Source organism: Sturnira hondurensis, unplaced genomic scaffold, assembly GCF_014824575.4.
Source record: "Sturnira hondurensis isolate 20B ecotype Veracruz unplaced genomic scaffold, ASM1482457v3 Scaffold0016663, whole genome shotgun sequence".
NCBI classification, from domain to species: domain Eukaryota; kingdom Metazoa; phylum Chordata; class Mammalia; order Chiroptera; family Phyllostomidae; genus Sturnira; species Sturnira hondurensis.
The window spans coordinates 264,439-285,783 of NW_028089294.1; the positions used below are offsets into that span (position 1 = coordinate 264,439).

General features: G+C 38.2%; 1 protein-coding gene across 4 annotated transcripts in view; it reads right to left on the reverse strand.

Moving 5' to 3' along the window:
- Positions 1-2,466: 2,466 nt before the first annotated feature.
- The window catches only part of ATL2 (atlastin GTPase 2), a 48,148-nt gene continuing 29,269 nt past the window's right edge, over positions 2,467-21,345 (reverse strand). For 2 of the 4 annotated variants that reach the window (XM_037066880.1, XM_037066883.1), the window contains exons 3-14: positions 18,043-18,177; positions 17,534-17,638; positions 14,984-15,034; positions 14,623-14,679; positions 13,145-13,237; positions 10,460-10,598; positions 9,559-9,686; positions 8,420-8,476; positions 7,365-7,436; positions 6,278-6,709; positions 4,738-4,752; positions 2,467-4,164 (exon numbers count right to left, since the gene is read on the reverse strand). In XM_037066880.1, coding sequence (XP_036922775.1) covers positions 4,045-4,164; positions 4,738-4,752; positions 6,278-6,709; positions 7,365-7,436; positions 8,420-8,476; positions 9,559-9,686; positions 10,460-10,598; positions 13,145-13,237; positions 14,623-14,679; positions 14,984-15,034; positions 17,534-17,638; positions 18,043-18,177 — 1,404 coding nt within the window. In that variant the 3' untranslated portion in view covers positions 2,467-4,044. Of the gene's footprint in view, positions 4,165-4,254; positions 4,657-4,737; positions 4,753-6,277; positions 6,710-7,364; positions 7,437-8,419; positions 8,477-9,558; positions 9,687-10,459; positions 10,599-13,144; positions 13,238-14,622; positions 14,680-14,983; positions 15,035-17,533; positions 17,639-18,042; positions 18,178-21,345 lie in introns of those variants that run through there. The other 2 variants (XM_037066881.1, XM_037066882.1) reach the window with 2 other exon arrangements.

Below are 21,345 nucleotides of genomic sequence, written 5' to 3' on the forward strand. Positions count from 1 at the left end.
CCATAAGACGCACCTAGGTTTTAGACGAAAATAGAAAAAAAATTTGCAGGAAAAAAATGTGATAAAATACTTAATAACATAAATAACATAGTATTTCACTAATGTAAATGTAAAGCTACATTCGGACTGTAAGATGCACCCCTATTTTCCTCCCAAATTTGGGGAGAGTGCATCTTATAGTCCGAAAACCATGGTAATGTCTCCATTTGATCACTATCAACTTCAACTGCCTACCTAACCACCGTGGAGCATCGTCCAGTGAGAGAGATGCAGCATGAAACTCCACAAACCACTCTCAACACGTTCAATCAGTCATAGAACCTTACCCACAGAACCTCCATACACTGCACACATTTTTGTTTGCATTTCAGTTACCTTTCTTGAAATAGTAATGTGCCAAAAATGTTGCATATTTTCTTCCACCTTCAATATTAAAATGGCTGCACAAAAATTCACCAATTCTGATGTTTTTGTTAAAATGCACAGACATGACAGCTGTCACAATACAATCTAACAAAATTGTTTCAAATTAAGTTAAAGACAACTAAGCAATACCAGAGCCATCATACGAAAAAACCAAACTTTTTGGACAACCCAATAGTTGTAATAACCTAAAATACGTCAATGGTAGATCAATTCCTCAGCCTGAACTCCAGCAAACTGCAAATGTGCAGAAAAACAACCCTAGGGTCGAATGGAAGACATTGAGGCAGTGTCAATCCTGTCCTGCTTGTTGTGACAGCCCTAATTTAGCTTTGTTTTCCCAGAAGCCAGCTGCAAGTTCTCCCTATGACAGAGGCTCCAGACTGAGAGAGAGACAGAATTGGACCGGCACACCCTGGCCAGGCGAGGGGGATGCTGCTGGGAACACAGCTGCCGTCCCTCTGGGCTGCTTTTCACCACCACCCCCAACTATGACACAAATGGAAGAACACTCAGGGGCACAGAGCAATTCTGATCAAAGTACAGGAATCCAGGACATGAATGAAACTGCTGAGACCAGAAGTGCCTGCAACAGACACAGCAACTCCTGCTGGCAAACAGGCAGCTGGTCGGTGAGCTGATTCCCCAGTTAAAAGACTCAACTGCAAAGACGACTTTCTGAAAGGCCCATTTGAATACTTTTATAGTGCCCACTAACAGCATCAGTGTTTTCTGAAATTTTACAGCATATTTTAATAGGTTCTTAACCAAGTTAAGACAAACTTTTTTCTAATCCCATAATAAAAAAACAATGCAATTAATACCCACAGCACTCGTACCTACAAGGGTAGGCCCTAGCCTGTCCAATTCTGAAGTACTGGGTTGGCCAAAAAGTCCCTTTTTTCCCGTGACGGCTCTAGTAGTGCTTGTCTTTAAATTCATCCAAAACAATTTTGTTAAGATTGTGTTGTGACAGCTATAACATCTGTGTGCATTTTTTACAAAAACTTGTCAAAACCGGTGAATTTTTGAGCTATTTTAATATTGAAGATGGACGTTAAGTACTCAGCATTTTCTGCATATTATGCCTTATTATTTCAAGAAAGGTAAAAATGCAAGTGAAACACAAAAAAAGATTTATGCAGTGTATGGAGAAGGTGCTGAGACAGATCAAAAGTGTCAAAAGTGGCTTGTGAAGTTTCTTGGTACTACTGACATTTTGGGCAAATAATTCTTTGCTGTGGGGCTGTCTTATGCATTGGAAGATGTTTATCAACGCCCCTGGCCTCTACCCATTAGAAGCCAATAGCGGGAGACAGCTGACATACTCAGAATACCCAAATCAATCAAGTTACTGGTGACAAGGAAAAATACTTATTTTATAGAAAAAAACACACAGACTTTCTGGCCAACCCTAGAAATAACTAAAGCAAGTCCAGCTCAGGGTTCTCTGAAAATACAACCCTCAAAAGTGAAATGCACTGTTCAGCTCTACAATACACTATTCACTGAAGCAACGACGACTATCGATCTTTGAGAAATACATATATAAGGCACGCTCAATAGCAGACAAATGAACTGCCCCTTCCACAAAAGTAAATTACATGTCTTAACTAGGAAGATAAATCATTTGTCGTGAAGTATTTCTTTGTAAAAACCTACCATGTAATGCAGATTACTAAAAAATCATACCACAGAAATATACTACACCAAAGTTATTTTCAGTCAAGTTTTGAGTTTGCCTTTAATCCCTTTTATTGTTTCTTGCTTAACAATGTTCAGAATCTTCCAGCTGAAACCAAAGTGCTTTCTGGGAATTCTCTAAACGCATATCTTCTTTGGAGAAAACACTCTTTCCAACAAGAAACACTATGAAATCCAATGGTCTAGATTTCACAACTCTTTAAAAAAAGAAAAAGAAAAAAGCTATGTGTCTTTAATTTCATTAAGAATTGCTATTATACAAGCTTTTTATTTTTTCATTCATAAAAACAGTCCACAGCATTCATAAAACAGGGTGGTAGAAGAAATAAAGAGAGACACTTTTCAGGTGGATTTTTTATGTTTAAGAACAGATGAGTTGGTAGCAATTTAATACAGATGGAAACAGATACAATCCATACAAAAACAGGAGTTGAAAGGGGGAGAAGAGTTACCAACCCAGGGAAATTTAGAGCTTTCAGGCATGCAACTCAACATCTGAATTTTCTTCACTTAAAAACCAAAGTTGGTGCTTTATTACGTGTTTATAAAGAGGCTACAAAAGTACTGCAAAAATGTTAGCCTTACATATATCACAAAAAAAGGGAAGAAATTAATAAATCCCCAGCTATACCCAGGCTAATCACAAATTCTCCCTAACCAAGACAGACACAGAAAAGTAACTTTTCACAAGCTGGGCTTCAAGGTACAAACAATGCCTTTGAGCTCTCACTTTGGGTGTTTCCTGCTCATGCTCTTTTCAATATAAACAAGGATGATTTATGTAATGGAATACATACTTGAAGAATTCCTTTAAAAAGAATCACAAGTTTCATTTTATATATACAACAAACTTTTAATTATGTACTGAAAATAAATTACAGGAAATAACCTTAAAATGCAACAGAGGACGAAGTCACAATAAACATTCCCATCGAACTCCCTTGGGGGGTGAGACTGCAGTGCTCAGGGAAGATAAATATCACAAATATATCAAAAACTCCAAATAGTCTACGCATTCACACACCAACGTGAGCCACAAACATTCCTTCACAGGGACTGTACTTATTAGCCTACCACAGGACCAGGTTTTGCCATAAACTACAAAACTTTTAATACAAAATTGCTATTTATATATTTATAGTTCATATACATGCCCTATCTGTGACTTTAGAAAATAAAAGCTACACACTGTACAGACACTCTTAACTCACAGCTGTAGGCAGCGTTTTTGGATGGAATTTCTCCCCCACTAAGATTAATGGCGTATTTTATGTACATGAAGACTAAACTGCATCATGACAGTTCAGCTCCCCAGATATGCATCTCCTTGTAGGGCAGGTTTAAAAATTTAAAAAGGCAAGAAGAATGTACACCTCAAAATCACTTCCTTAGCTAATGAGAGTTGCCACGTCGTTTCCGGGGAGTCCTGATCCATGCACTTACGTAATACTGGTATTCAAGGCAGTAAAGCAGTAGGTACTTTAATGTAGCGGCTCAAGAAAGGGTTCATTGCCATTCGGGTCTGATTCTGACAGTAATTCATAACTTCTCTAAAAATTAAAATTCAATGGGACACCGTTAAAAGACTCTAAATAGATTTCTTAAAATATTTTCCCTGAAATATCCTTTTACATAAGACAAAATTCACCGACATCAGATTAAGCAGAAAGAAAAAGAATTAGAAACACGGCACAGACGTGCGTGACCAACCACTGGCCCTCGGCCGGTCTCCGCGCCCGAGGAGCCACGAGCAGGATGCCTAAAACCAACCAAGGACTCTCACCGCGGCAGCCGCCTGCGAAGCCAGTCGCACTACACTACTTCTACAGTTGATTGTAAACTTTGGTTCATTCGTGTCTCAGTTCTCACTGTACAGCAAGCGTGAAAAGGGGAGAGGAGTCCATGAGGAGACGACTGTCAGTCTGTCTTTAGTCTGGCTTGATGAGACACCTGGTCAGTCAGGCCTGCTTTGATGGAGTTTGTTACAGACTGCCTTACGTTTTCCTCCATCAAATTATCACCCAGGGGCTTCAACACCTGTGGTATGAGAAATGTGCAAAACAAATAAAAACATGAGGTAAAAAAAGAGTTACATATAAAAAACAGATATAAAAATTCAATTCAAAGCAATGAAGAAAATAACCAGGAATGTGGGAAATAAAAAGATGTTTCTTAAAAAAAAAAAGTTATGGTGCGACAAAGAACGCAGTTAGACATTTTATAACGCAACAAAACCCACTTTCCTCTTAGTCAAACCACTCACACTCCCTACGAGACGGATGTGCAATTCCATACCCTATGTGCAGCATCAAATCGGGTATGTACACAGCGTTTATGCAGACCGGCCCAGTCGGTCCTGCTTATTGTCCTACATGTGTAAGTGTGAACACTTCAGAGAGAGGAAAAAGTGTGAAATACTGTCTAATTTTTCTTCTTGTTATTGTTGGACGACAGTCTCTGTCGCTGTGCTGATGAAAGAGCACGATGGACCATTCGACGTCTAGTAACTTCAAACACTTTGGAAAACACCTAAAACACGGAGTGATTTGTTAGGAGAATGGCTCAGAGAGTTTAAGACTACAAGAATTTGAGACTTTGTAGGTTTCTCACCTTCCTGGGACTCCTCTGAAGCAAAAGAGAATGCAAAAAAAAAATTTAGACAAAGTTTGTTGACACAGCACAGACCTCCTCTGACTAGTGACCACCTTACCTCAACTGCACTGAAAATATTTCACACACTTTAGATTCTCCCACTTAACTGCCTTGCAATGATGGGACCTCTCAAGTCCTAGAATCAGTGCTGTACAGGAGATGACTGGTTTTCACAGAAGACACTGTACAATTATGGAAATTCAGGTTGCAGAAAATGAGTAATGGTGCAAAATTTTAAGGTGGATAACACTTTTTTAAAAAGTGAGGTTGTAATAGCTTTTAATCCACCTTCTACTAGAAGGTACCAAAGGAATGTGAAGAGTGACATTTTTGAGATAAAAATTTAAATATAACAAATATCCAAACAGAAGCTTCCAAATTAGATCTGAATAAAAATGAGCATTTCTCTAAAGAATAAATACTAAATTCAAATTAATACGTGGGTCACTTTATAAAATATTAATGACATTATTACAAAAAAAGCCAACATTCAACTGAATTTCCAAACTTTCTTCAAAAATGGTTTGTTTCCTCAGTCTTTGAATTTAAAGCCAAAACCAACACAGACCTGCATATTCTAGACCTTCAAATAAGCCCAATACTTCAACAAGTACCATTGGTATCTGAAAATGGTATCTGAAAATGCCTATTTTACTGTCCATCAGTAATAACTGTAAGCTTTCATCCTGGTCCTTGATTTGATGCTCAAATATTTCATGATGACCATTTTAATGATAACATCCTTAAATGGAATTTTCTGTACACAGGCAATTCCAACCCGCAGTTGGCCAATAAACAACATGACTTTCCTTAGCAGATTATTTGTCAGGCTCGACTCTGATTTCTGGTTTGAGGTAAAAAAAATTATGATGTGAATTCTAGTTGAAGTAAAGGTTATGATAAAGAGTTGGTCTCTGTAGTGCTTTGCTTTGTTCACTAGCATTTCCATAGTACACAGATCAAGTTTTTTGGTGTAAGAAATCCCCACTGATTGTTCCTTGTAGTGCACCAGTAACTCACTACCATCTGCAGGGAAGGCAGCCAAGACCTGAATACTATCTACTAATTTTCCTGCAAAACAAGCATGCATTGCTTCTTGACAGTATTAGTAAGAAACTTTTCTTGCTTTCCTAAAGCACTGAACTTCCAAACTTCTTTTCCTTACCTTCTTAACTCTCTCACCAATCATATTTTCTTCTCTTAGGAAGAAATGCTTAGAGACATGCCCTGCCCACTGTTTGATAGAACCACATCTACGATTAAGAATCTGTGCAAAGGATATTAGAGATTTCAGCCAACCAAAGCACTCTATAGTTACAAGTTTAAGGGAAAAAACACTCTCCTGTTCACACTTCATATTCAGATTATACATCCAAACAAAACAGAAAAACCCTTTTGATAGTCCTCATAAAAAGGAAAAGTGGGTATGCAAATACTGTGTGGGGAGTGGGAGAACCACAGGGATTAGTCACTGAAAAACCAAGTAACAGATACCAACCTGTTCCCACAGTATCTCAGCAATCTGATCAATCATTGTTCCAATCTCTCTGAACTCCCCAGAGTATTTAACATATGCCCAAGTACAAAGAGAGGTCAGTGCCAGCCCCATGACCAGGTTGCACAGGACGGCTATGGAGGTCAGGCCAATGAATCCAGTCAGTCCTGAGATTATATACATAGCAAACATGACCGCAAACAGTGTGGCAGGGGTACGAGCAGCATAGAAGATATTTTTCCCATCGTTGTGCTTTATAAAATTTGCATAGGTTTCTTCGATTTCGGCCTCAAGCTGGTCCTGATAACGACGGCAGAATTCATCTCCACCCATTTTTTTTACTGAACGAAACTGTTTAATCGCCACTTGCTTAAGATCCAGGTGTTTTCTCTCCAGATCTGAAGGTGCAATGTAAGGCTTGTCACCACCACATACCTATACGGACACAATCACAGTGCGGCCGGTTACATGCAGCAATAAGTGACACCTGAGAATTCCCTCTCACAGTGTTTAGTCCCAGAAAGTCAAACCACCTACGTGATTCAGTTTTAAACTTGTTCATAACACCACGACACACAACCATAACCCATTTGTTGATAACCCACATGTTTAACAGAGGCAGGCAAAATAAGTTTTCCAAATATGACTAATACAAGTACAGACCAAAAATGATTACACTGCAATCTGTACCTGACTTCACTTAACCCACCAATTAGCATAAAGTACAAAAGACTGCTGGCAAGAGTGGGTAAAAGATAATAAATAAAAAGGTACTTTACTGTTCAAGTTAGCAAGCTTAGCATAGAAATTGCTACTGGCCTTAAGCTAATATTAATTACACCAGAAGCTACTAATAAAGAGCACCTGAATCACATGCCAGAAAATATTTCAGTATGGTTTACAAAAAACTTACTACCCATATCCTAAACTCTGTGTGAATTATTTTCTTACTTTACTTCTAGCAGAGATTATAAAAGGGAATTAAGAAATGATATAACAATGCATAAGGAGTACAAATTATTTCAATTATTTTAAATAATAAAAATCTTCTATCTTACTCTAGTGTCAAATTTAAATTTTAGTTACAAACCTGTTCCATACTTTTGGAATAAATCTCTCTTGCTCCTGCTACTGCAGCAAGATTATTAGCTTCAGCTGTTGCCTAAAAAATAAAATATGTGCCGATATTATGCAAAAAAAATAACTGATGATTCCATAAATCCTGATTAACACAGTAAGTTATATACAATGAACAAGTCTGAAATAAACCAGAGAAAATATTACCAACTTCCAGTTTTCCTTTCCAATGGAAGGAAACACCAGTATAAAAGATAATAGTGATTTTTTCTAATAAGACTACCCACCTAATTTTGTTTTGCTTAGGTTTGTTAAAATGAGTTTATAGAAAATACCGCATTTGCTCAGGAAATTAAAGAACTGAATAGATACAACACTAAAATGTGCCAAGTCTCCAGATGTAAAGAATGAAGTATTACCTACGTGGTTCTTTATCAACATTACGCGAGTCACTTTTAAATGCACAACACTACCTATTGGGTGAGTATTATGAGAAAATACTGTTTAACATACTATAAAACTGAGAAATTGCCCAAGGGAGCATTAGAAGCAGCTCTAAATCACTAATACAAAGAGAAAATGAGCCTTATTTCAGACAACATTCACTGTCAAAGATTCGGCGATAAGGGAAAGGCTTGGTTCGGAAAGGCCCATTTTCAGCTATCTCCTGCAACAGAAATGTTCCGACACTTTCTGAGCAACTGAAGAGAAGGTACTGAGGACTCTTATTTCTGGTGGCGATGTGCAAGCAAGGTCTGTGATCTGTAGTTAGAAATAGATCACATAAAACCTTCAGGAGCCAGTGTACAGATGTTGTGTTGTAGAACTGTGCACCTGAAACCTGTATAATTTTATTAACCAGTGTCACCCCAATATATTCAATAAAAAGGAGAGGGAAAAAAACTTCAGGAACCATGATATGTATTGCCTTAGATGTGCACGCAAACCATGATATGTATTGCCTTTATGTGCATGCAAGAAAGCACCACCCCATTTCCAGCCTTTATCTCGAAATCAATGATTTTCTTCCTCCTTCATAAATAAATACATGTACAACACACACAGTACCTGAAGCATGGACTTTGGATGTGGCAGTTCTTCTCCTTGATAAATTTTAATGTAAGCCTGAAAATACAGAAGACTCATTATATTGGTAAATTATACAATTTGGCTCGATAATCCCAAAAAGGAGAAATTATTAAATATAAAATTATTCACTCTATTCAGAGAAAAATCTAGGCTTTAAAAATCACCACTCTCATCCCAACAAACTTAATTTCATGCTCAGCATTATTAAATACACAGGTTGCTAAATAATATCCTAGAGAAGTATTTCTAAATATAATTCTAATTTACATTAAAGTTTTATCTCATATTTAAAAGTTATATATAAAATGTCATTTACTTTAGAAAAAAATCCCTAAGTCTCCCCTACTGCCAACATTTCAACTAACTATGTTAGAAAACATTACAATTCAGTATTTTACTTTGACCAGCCCTAATTATATTTCAGTTTAAGAAAAAGAATTATAAATTGTGGTTTAAGAGTCAGAAGGCAAGACTGGAGTTTTACCAAGTCAATACGGGAATCTTTCAACTTTCTACTGACTCTAAATTAGTTTCGTACCTAAACAAAGACAGTAGATATAAAAATGATCAAGTGTCCATAAAATGGTCACAAAGACACTCTCAGTTAACTGTTCTCCCTCCCACCTATCCATAGCTACTACGAATAAATACAACCCTCGGATGGTCTTGCTTTGCCAATCAAGCTATAAAGAGGAAAAGAGCAGAGAGATAAAAAAAAATCTATGAGTAATTTACTTAAGCCCAGAAATCAGTTTTGATACTTTCAGCTGCTCTTATCAGGTCCTCAGAACTCCAGAGAAGGCTTTTGTGAGCACTCAAGACGGAGAATGATGCTCCCAATCCCCACCACAGCGGTGTTACAATAATGTGGCGAGGGGCTCCTGTCTCCCTGTCAGAGCTGAAGAACGAGCAGGGTAATTCTGTACTAAAATCACTGTCTAGAAGATACAAGTTGTCTGCTAGAATCTTAAATATCGTTAAATATTGGCACACCCAATTCAAGGCAGAAAAATTATAAATGTTACACTTTTGCTTTAAAGTAATTTCTTATACACATAGATGAGTTTTAAGTGAGCTGCATTTCTAACTTAAACTTACCTAATGCAAGAGTTTCCTACCTTAAAGTACTCCACAAGAGCTCTACAAGTGACTTTAGATCCACTTATTTCTTTTTCTACCAAATTTTCAGGGGCAAGCAGCAATGGAACCAGATTTCGAAGTTCTCGTTTAAAGTCTTCATCAATATCTAGTGGACATGAAATTAGTCAACATCTTAGTCCAAAAAAGGGACGAAATCCCCATTGGTAAGTGTTCATAAAATTCTGTATTGTGAAATAAGAGTTCATAGTATCTATTACTTAAGTAGATGCATTTTAAAAACTTATCCAACCGTGTCATTATCTCCTAAAAATAAATATAATCCCTCACCGCCCCCAAGAATTCTTTCAGCTCAAATACTAAATGAAACAAATTGTGGACTACCCAAACAAATCCCACATTAAGTACTAACCATCCCTTCTGGAAGGCAAATAATTCATGAAATTGTATTAAATTTTAATATTAGATTGTTTTCCCAGCCATACATTAAAAGTTTCACCTATCCTCAAGCCTTTTACCATCCTTCTCAAATAATCCAAAACAATCACAAAAATTATACTATCACGACAAAACAGGGAGGCTTAAATATAGTTGCAGCAATATAATACACTGAGAAAGCTTTTTATAGAGAGTAATCAGATAAAATACTAAAATGTTCTTTGCCTTCAAAATTTTTAGGACATCGGAGCTGAGCAACAAACAGACCAAATTATAAAATGTTCATCAATATGCTGGCTGTTTGCAAAAATCAACGGGAAGCTACAAAGACCACAGAGAACACTGCAGTCAATCACATCATTAAGGGTGCTATCAAAATGTCCTCCAGTATAAGACGTAAACTTTAAGGAACCATGTATTTTTTAAAAGCTTTCAGCCCCTAAAAAAGTAAGTTCTGATTTTAGCAAGAATAGGAATTCCCACCTTTCAATCTCCCATCAAAATTAGGATTAGTTGCAACTTTAAGACCAGGATGTGGCAAAAGGAAGCAACCAAGATTTGAGAAACAACTGTGAATGTGCTTCCTTACGTTCTGCAGCTCTTCGTGCTGATTCTGTTTCACCTGAGGGCAGAAGGAGACAGAGTGAAGGTGCAAATGCGAGGAGAAAAAAACTTCAAAGAAAACACATATATACTCACATGCATGCACACTTAACTCAGATGCTATTCTGATAGGTGTCTGACAATGTAAAATTTTACTAGATCCATTTCTGACCACTTTGGTAGGATCCTACTTTATCTTAAACTAAAAAAGATGTTTTTCCCCTTAGCTGCCAAAGATACAAAAAAATAAATATTAATAACTAATCATGGTATCTAACACCAGAATAACAATCCGTGGTTGTGATTTACTTGTCAGGTAATAAATTGTAATAAATTAAGAATTTGCATTTAACATACTTACAATGGCAAAGAGACAAAGTATTAACCTGCCCACAAACAAAAAGGTCAGCCCCTGTGCAAAGTAATAGCTGAGGTGAACCGCTCCAGTGCAATCCAAAGAACTTTAGAAATTTGTCAGGATTTCAGCACTCATTCCCAATGATAATGATTAATGCTAACGTTAAATATCAGTGTTTGGGGAAAAGAGATTGCTGTGTATTTTTTGGGAGAAAACCTTAACTTTAGCTTTTTAATAACTATTTATCACAATATAACTTATATACTCTCCCAAAGATTCTCCTCAAAAATCATTCTAAAAAACATACTGAAAATACACCATTCATAATCAATGAAACCTGGAAACTGCCTAAATCTCCATTTAGAGTAGAACCGAAAAATCGTTGCCTATTCACAAATGGAATAGAGGCACAGCAGTGAGAATAAATGAACTAAACTACATGCAACATTATGGATTAATCTCAAACATAATACTGGACAATAGAAGCCAGACACAAACACATACACACCGTACAATTCTTTTCATAAAAAGTACAAAAAGCCAGTTAGAGGTCAGGATAGCAGTAGAGACGTTGGGTGGGGTAGTCGGTGGATGGAGGTGGGTGTTTCTGGAAGCTGGTCATGTGGCTATGTTTAACTTGTACAAATTCATCAAACTGCACACTTATAATCGAGCACTTTTCTATATCACATCAATAAGACATTAAAAATCCTTTCTGGCCTTAAAGTATGTAGTTCTGAGTTTAGGTGATATGCCTCATGTGCTATGTGTTAATTCCTTCTGAAGAGTAGGATCTGAAAATGCCTTTCAAATACTCCAAGATTGAGGAACTGGTTTTTCATCTCACTTTAGAAATACTGTACTAAAAGTTTTTGAATGCAGTTGGGCAACTAAATGCATCATCACATAAGCAAACAAAACTTCATTAACAGAGAGAGAGAGAGAATACTCCTACTTATGAATAATAAGACCTTCATGTATCTTTTGTGTATGTGAGTAGATCAGTAGCTGACCAGAGGGTTTCCCAACTAATTCCATGGGAACAAAGGAGCATGTTGGTGAGATTATTTTCAAAGAAAGCCTTGGTGTGGCAGGCGTACTGCATGGGCATATTTGGGTTCTAGTCCAGTTACCAATAATTACTTAAGGGACCAAAGGCAAGTCACTTTCATGGGTTCCAGTTCTGTTACATACAACTTAAAAAAAAAAAGGCTGAACTAGATATTTAAAATCCCCTTTCTAGCTCTGTATGCTCTCTACCAGATACTATTCCTTGGAGAGAGGACCTTGCGTCCTCTGTGCTCAGTAAGTGCGTATTATACGAGGGGGACCCTAAAAAACAGTATTATCATCTGCAGGGCAGGCCCCTTGGAGTACAGGTTTCCCCACCAGGTGAGTGTTCTGGGAACCCATCTGTATCACTGTACCAGCTGGCATTGTTGTGAGAGGCTGTGTTTGACTTCAGGGAATTTTTTTTGAAGACTCTTTCTCCACGTTTGTCCAGTTCAAGATGGGTGATGTACTAGCACACCTGCCCACACCACACTGAGTATTCAGCGGTTTTTGAACAAAAATGGCATGACACCCCTCCTCATGCCCCCCCATTCACCTGATTTCACCCTGGGAGACTCTTTTTGTTTCCCCAGATGAAAAAAGTCCTCAAAGGGAAATGTTTTGCCAATGTGGAAAAAGGTGAAACAAAAAACAGCAGAAGCACTAAAAAACATCAAAGTCAATGAGTTCAAAAACTGTTTTTAGCAATGAAAAAACATCTCAAGAGGTATACTGCATCATATGGAGAATACTTTGAGCGTGAATGAAATTTAAAGATGTAAGAATACACACAAGATTTTTTTATAAATAAATTCCACTTTTTCAGGGGGGTCCCCTCTAAATGTTTAGAAGCTCAGCTGGGCCAGAGAGGAACATGCATGCAACCTCAGTAGATCAAAAAGTTACTCTCCTTCAAACTTTTAGCCTTTGAATATTGATTTACCAAGGGGGCAGCCAACTCCAAACAGAAATGTTTGCTCCTTGATTTCTATTTGTGGTCACTGTCCTCGTTCACAAATCACACGTGGAGCCATCTGGGCTAACTGGGGTTTATTCCAATGACACCTAGAGATCAGCAGTCGAAGCAGCCGGCCAGGACGCCCACCCCTTTGCCCAGCTTGGCACTCATGCTCTCCTAAGAAATAGGGGCTTACCTGCAATCTCTTCTCAAGGAATTGCTTTCCACCTTCCAAACCATATGAATGCTCATAAGGGTAACTCCAATCTCGGATCAAAAACATTAACGTCTACACACAGAGGAAAAAAGAAATAATTTCTTACAAAATTTTACCCAAAAAGTCGCTACTCTAACAACTGAAACCTCCCTTAGTCCCTTTAGCAATCCTCATCAAAGGTTACAGTACCATGATGCACACTGTTCACAGCTAATAGCAAGGCCCTGCCTAGACACGTCAGCCCTATACCAGGCAACAGCCTCCATGTGAGAACCTTGCTATATACGAGTCACCACAGCGATAAATACGGGTCTTTTAATATTAACAAAAGGCATATCAAAACATATGGATCATAATACTAAGTCAAGGCTGTTTAACTAGAAGACCAGCTAACCTAATTCTAAACCAACTAATTCTTTTCACAGAAATTTTGAATATTCATATACGCTTAGGTTTCTCAGCCTCAACACTATCAACACTCAGGGCCTCGTCACTCCCGGCTGGGCAAGGCCGCCCTGCACACTGCAGGACGCCGCAGAGCACTTCTGGCCTCTACGCACTAGATGCCAGTAGCATTAACCTCCTCCCCCCAAAATGTGACAACGAAAAATGTCTCCAGACACTGGCAAATGTCCCATTGGTGACAAAATTACCCCAGTTCAGAAAAAATAAACCAACCAAATAGAGTGTATTTCAACCATACACACAAAATGAAGCCATAACCTACCCAAATATTTCACAAAAGTGATCACTTGAGCCAGACAAGACTGAGGCAGAATCAACGCAAACCCACTAAGAATCAAGAGTCATGCCACCACACGGGGAGGACTTCACACGCTGATGAGCAAGCGGGATGCAGTCATTCTCACCTCCTGGAACACAACTGACCAGAGAGTACTACTGCCAACTTAGAAATTAGCTTTGTTTTTAATTAACCTCTCATTTCTTAACTAACTCAACCAAGGTTCTATCCTGACTCAATATTCTGTACCTAGCATTCAAAAAACACGGCAATATAGGAGCTGGAGTTGGGGGAGAGATATAATAAATTGTACATGAAACCAAAGTAAAGAATAACAGGACTAACCTCAACTTGTAACCCAACACACAGAAGAAAACTATAATATTTTGTAGTAGTTTAATGTTAAAAGAAATTTAAGTGACCATCATAAATCTTGGAATTAAATAATATCTAACTAAAAGAAACATCAATCTCTTAATCTAGGTAAAAGTATTAAGAATCAATCTACAGTCATTTGTTCTATTGCCTATCAAGTTATCCTACTACTGATGAGTTGGTGATAACATTACCATAAGTCAGTATCAATTCTGCTGAATCTCTTGCTAACAATGGGTTTGTTTTCATGTCCTCATGTTTTCAGAGTTTCAAGATGAGATGGCCTGACAACTGTTTGGTTCATAGGTAACTTTTAAGAAGTAATAAAATATTTATTTACCTGAAATGGTTTCTGGTAGATTTCTTCCATTGCAAGTCTACCGTACTCTGTAAATAACTATTAAATCAAGTTATTTCAAATAATGCCTCCAAAGAGATTGAAAGAAAACTTCTATAAAGTTGTTCTACATCAGACCACTAGATGTCAAAGCCTTTAAAAATCATTTGAAAGTCCAACATTTAAGTTTCTAACAGACTGGGTATACATTAAAATTTAATTAATAAAAAGTTTAATATATAAGAAGTCGAGAAGTAGTACATCAGTTTAGTCATGCAGTATTCAATCTTCTAGGGGTAAAGTCACAATAAAGTAGGAATTAAATTTTCAATACTCTGGCATGCATCCTTTAAGACATACGTACTTGCAAGTGCTGAAGATCATCTTCTTGAATATTCTGAGACAAATTATATACCTGTTAAAAAATTGTTTTTATTAGTGTTTTATTTTGAACACCCAGCTGTGTAGAGCTTCACATGTGGAAATGAAGCTATTTTACACCTCACACACGTGAATCCCTGAGCCACCGTCTCGCCCAGTGGCACACGAGAAGGATGCCCTCTGTGTTCCTGACACTCAGCACAGAAGATTAAGAGGGAAGCAGTGACGGTAAACTATGAAAGCCAGGAGTACACACATAAGGGGCCTCAAAAATGCAGACATTTTTTAAAAGTATATTATATAGTAAGTTTCTTTTTCTCCTTCTCAAAGTTACTTTAACGTTATGAAATGGTCTTTTTTTCTTTTTAGTAAAGAATGTTTCCACAATTATTTTTCTAAGTTAATAGAGGTGAGGGGCATAGTTCTCCAAAGATAAATTCCTCCCTGATACAATCATAGTACTTAGTTCAGAGTTACTCAGTGGATGTTCCAACCACCATTGACTCTACCATGGCTCTCTCTTTATGTAAGTAAACTTGTCAGCCTAAATAAACAACATGAAACTTTTACCAGGCTGTGGTAAGGGAAAATGTAACAGTAGGTGGCACTCTTGCCCTTTCCACAGTGTTTAGGAAGCTGTCCAAGGCACAGAGACCAGGGCCGGTAATGGAAGGTCTAGGTACCCTCAAGGGAGAAAAACTGGAGAAAAGACTCACTAGGTCCAGTCTTTCTAACTCAGGTTTTCAAAAGGTGCCCTGAGCCACCACAGGAAAAAAATGGAAATCCACAGATGTCACCTCTGCTAAGAAGTCAGTTATATCTGAGAAAACAGGGCTACTCCAAAGACAGAACATTTTGTTCTAACAGCAAATAAGTGATAATCTAGCTGAATCACTTGGAGATCAAAAATATAAACAGCCCTGGACGGGCAGCCCAAATGGCTGGAGCATCTCCCGTACAAACAAAAGGCCGTGGATTCCATTTCCAGTCCGGGCACACTCTGAGGGTGCAGGCCCATCCTGTTGTGGCGCGTATGGGAGGCAAAAAATCGACCTTTGTTTCTCTTTCAAATCAATAAACATACCCTCTGGTGAGGATTTGAAAATATATATATATATATTGTCAATATAGGTCAGCAAAATTAAAATAACGCTCTCAGCTGACTAACTTCAGAGTATTTAAAAAGGCACTAATGACTGCGGTGATTAAACCCCAGATTTCAACTCAACACTGAAAACACAACCGACCTGTTTTTACCCATATGGACCTTCGATTTTAGGTGAGAGGTGCAGATCCTCTCACTGTCAGGACCAGGGTGCAAAGAGCAATGAGAACGAGGATTTGTTTATTTAGGTCATCAGCAGTTAACACAGTGCATTGTACTCCATAGACGCTCACTAATTATTTGTTGAAAGAATAAATGACCAGAGGATCAATCTGTCATTGATCTATCGGCCAGGCAGTTTATGTAAGGAAGGTCAGAGATCCAGCCTCAAAGGCAGCAATAATAAAAAAATAACTCTGATCTTCTTGAATATTGAGAGTTTACAAAGCACTTTCTTACACACTCTCATTCAGATCTCCTAGCCGATTGTACACAACCACACGACAGGCAAGATGGGTAAAATCCTTGTTTTACACGTAACGAGGGATATGTAATGAGAGCGGATGAGTGGCCATAAGTGGTTGGTTGTCCAAAACCAGGCCTTCTACTAACATAAAGTTGAATAAACAAAAGAACACCAAGGTACACGTTTTAGGACAGAGAAGTCCCCCATTACAATTTAAGGGAAGCCACAAAGCCAGCTGATCTGCAAGGGCATAATGTGGTACCACTATAAACCAAACACGCGGCTTCTGCTTACCATAAGGGATCAGGTCCACCACCTTGCAAGATCAGAGAAAAAGAGGTTGAACAAAATGAAAACAAAAACCTCAGAGGGTCCCCAATACCACCACTTGGCTGACAGTGACTGATATCCCCAGCCCTATAACCAACAGAGGCCAGGCTGAAAAGTCCTCCTCTTTTATCTCACAATACCCAAAACTTCTTCCACTCTGACAACTGGATACTTCAAACTGAGGAAGGCTAGTAATGGGAACTTAGAGACTGACTTGTCACATGTGTCCAGACATCACTGGAAAGCAGAACAAAACTGCCAGGACACTGTGACAGGATCGCCTACCACCCACTGCTGAGAAGAAACATTTCTTGCATGAGCTAGAATACATGATCTGGCAGCCACCTGACTGAATCCAACTAAGAAACACAAGCAGTAACAACTTTTCCTTAAAACAAACAAACAAAAAAAAAGCATGAGATGCTATGATGAAAAATCAAAGGAAGTGGCTATTCGTTTATTACGTCCTTGGTAAGCACTCAAAGTACAAAATCTCACACTGTGAGCCAGAAACAGCAAGCCTGAAACATAACTAGCTCTTATTTCAGTCCTTTTTTCTTCAACCAAAGGCATTTGGAGGAAGAGCAAAGGCTCATCTGAACTAATCATCCCACAGCCCTCGTGTCTCTCACCTGGACGGAGCTCGTCATGGTGCTCAGAGCAAACACCGTAGCGCAGTCTTTGATGGTCGACTGGCTATCGAAGGCACCCTGAGTATCCATTAGCAGCACGGCCACCTAGGAATTTAAAAGTTTAAAATGCTAAGTAAAAATTTAAAATACTAATAAGTAAAACACTAACTAAAAAAATCAAACATAAATGACAAATGCCAAAATCAGTAATTATGTCAAGAAAAGTGCTCTAAATTAAATATCGCAGTTTTGACATAATAATCCATATATAGGGTAGGGCAAAAAAAGTAGGTTTCCAGGCGAAATTATGCAAAACAGAGTTGTTCTTGTATTATTATTCAATTATTGTATTATTTTCCATATGAAGAGCTGTAAACCTACTTTTGTCCCACACTTTATGTTAAAATTATCAGATATTAATAGTTGTGTTGTTTTGACCTGTGATACGAGAAAATAACCCAAGAAAGAATACAGGAGAAACACAGTAAAAAGAATAAGAAGACTGTTACTTTTGATCCATTAGGCCTGTCGATCACAAACACCTCGTTCCAGACTTGTATGCCTGTTGTCTCTCTTTCGCAACCACCTCGCCATGTAAAGCCAGTCAATGGTTCATTGTTTCCACCAATCCAATTTTGAGATTCCTGTTGAAGTCAAGCATAAATGCAAAATAAAGCACAAATAATTAAGAACCAAAAAGAACTGTACGAAATCACCCATTCTTCATTTCTCCAGCTGAGGAAGGTAACCCCAGCCAGAGTAAGACACACGGGAACACCACACAAGCAGTTCCAGAGCAGAGTCACATCTCATCTGAGTGTCTGTCTGAGAGGTGGTCCCCCACCCGAACCTTCTCACCTCTGCTCCCATTTTCACTCTCTCTCTGCGTCTAGATAAGTGGGGTCACAACCACTTCTACCCATTTTGGAGAGACTTCCTATGTTTAGAAATCATAAAAAATAGCTACTATCTATTTCAACATTTTATTTCTTACACAGATAAGCAAAACTAAGTTCCAGACAGAATGTGTGTCAAAAATAGTACTGCTCTCTGAGAATAACTTATACTAAAATGTTTTCACACTGCCTTTTCTCTTTAAGAAAATAGCAACTTTAAAAATAACTACAAGACTTGTTTGGAACCTGATTCAAACAATCCAACTGTAAAGGGTTTTTTCCAAATTCTAAAGGGAAATCTGAAACCAGAGTGGGTATTATTTTAGATGGTTTTAAATCAGGATAAGGTTGATTGCTCGGTGTGATAATGGTATTAGGGTAGTGTTATTAATAATAATAGAGCCCTTATCTGTTAAATATGCAAGTATTTGTGGTGAAAGGATATGCATGCTGTTTGCCTTAAAGTGTTACAACAAAAATAAAATAAAAAAGAATAAAAGAGCAGGTGGATAACAAATGCAACAAGACCAGTAAAGCATTGACAGGTACACTGGGGTTCACTATACATATATTCTATTTTATGGTATTAAAATTACCCATAATAAAATGGTTTGACTAAAACCACAAGGCTAAACTGTCGCAATTAAATATTATGAAATAATTTAAAAGTTAATATATCATAAGGTAACTGATCTAGAAAATTAAATCTGGGACATAGTAAGTGAATAACTCTGACAAACATTCAGATCCCTACACTTTAGTACACTTAAAGCCCGCATACCCTTCACTCAGAGCATCCCACAGGAACAATTCCTTTGTTTCATAAATACGTTTGGTGAGCTTGAGTCCCCAACAGATAACAAAGCTCAAATTAGGGGTAGAGAAAAGATGCCAAGGGAGGCTCAGCGAGGGATGAAGCAATTCATGAAAAGCAGATGGAAGGTGAGTTGGGAGGGGGGCGGTTCCATCACCTAAAGTGAAGATCAGCTGCAAACCTCAAATCACCTACAATCGCTTTATTCCACAAAATTCCCAACCGCAGGTTATCAATCCTATCAAGTACCGATGTCTTGGACGTTCCCCTTCACTTTCCAGCATCTTCAACTTAAGGCCCTCATCTCTCTTCTTGGTCACAAGGCTGACACATGGCACAAATCCATTCATTCACACTATATGTACTGCTATACGGACTTGTGCTTCATAGGCACCCCCCACAGAGATTAAAAGATTAATAGTACCACCTAGAAAGGCCCAACAGTGGTCCTGCCCCAGAATTATAATTTAGATTCTCCAAATAGGGCCCTCCATTCTTTCCTTCCCATACTCATTTTTTATCAACAAGGAATGTAATCATGCCACTGTCCTGCTAGAAAGTCATCTATGGTTCCCCATTACTTACAGGACCATCTAGAGATGTTTCATATCATTCACCTTCAATTTACTTGTCCCTTCTCTGCCCCTGTTACTCCCCATTAGATGTCCCTAACACCCATACCCACGCACCCCCACCTTGTTTCTACCACACTAAAAAAGTCACTATTCCCCCATATATATGGGGTCTGTCTGGAAAGAGTTCAGCCATTGTTAATAAAATGAGAACAATGTACACCCTGGAATGCATATATGTGAACAATGACAACTTCACCATCCTAGTCAGTTGACGGCAGCAGACACCATTGAGTGAGCATGTGTACTGTGTGGCCACTGCATTCAAAATGACTGAGCAGAGCAACAAATCTGCATCAAATTTTGTGTTAAGCTTAAACATTCCTCCACGAAAACTATTTGGATGATTCAGAAGGCCACAGCCATGGGCAACTGGTGATTGGCAGTTTCATAATGACATGGCACCTGCCCGTGTATCATGTCTCATAAAGAGTTTTTTGGTGAAACATCAAATCACCCAAGTGACTCAGCCCCCCTACAGCCCAAATTTGATGCCCTGTGACTTCTGGCTTTTCCCAAAACTAAAATCACCTTTGAAAGGAAACAGATTTCAGGCCACCAATGAGATTCAGGAAAATAAGATGGAACAACTGATGGAGACTGGGAGGGAGAACTGTGTGAGGCCCCAAGGGACTGAGGCAGCATTGTCCTGTGTACAATGTTTCTCGCATCTACTTCAATAAATGTCTTTTTCATAGCACGTGGCTGCATACTTTCTGGACAGGCCTTGTACGTTATTAGCATATTGATATCGATATCTTGTTCCACCTGTTCGCTGCCTACTCTGAGCCAACAGTCAAGAAAACCCCACTTTTCTGGACTCTTAAATCCCCTCACTGAGGCTGCAGGCCGTTATTTTTACATGGCTTTGCATGGCAGTTCTTGTGTGAGTCTGGACAGCGGGCACTGCAAACTCCACCTGTCTGCCGAAGGAGGGTTCCTACCACGGCATCGCGCCCTGTTCTAGGCTCCGCCATGTGGCATCTCATTCCCCAACTACGTCAAAGTGGTATTTAATGCACTGATTCTTTTCAAAAGGTCCAACCTACAGAAATAATTTTTAAAAATTTATCCTTAGACAAATTTACTTTTATTCTACATTTTATTTATTTACCTTGTTTTTCTATCTCCTTTTAAGTTCTATGAAGTTCTTTTGTTCATTTTGGGTTTTCTTTTTTTTTTTTAAGAATATAGAACAGTGCTTGGCTTTCAGTAGATACTCAAAATTTATTTTTTCAATAAGTAAGTACTTCTGAAAATTTTGTTATGAAGCTTCAAGGTGTTCCCTTTTTAGCATAGGTAAGAGATATGGGGGTGGGAAATGATCCTTCTTATTATTCCTAGAAATAATACAATTACATAAACAAGACAGCAAAAATAAAATTTAAAAAGTATAGATGACTAAAATCATAGGCTAGCATGTTTGTTAACATTAACCTCTCCAAATTGGTATCTCCTTTTTTAAACATC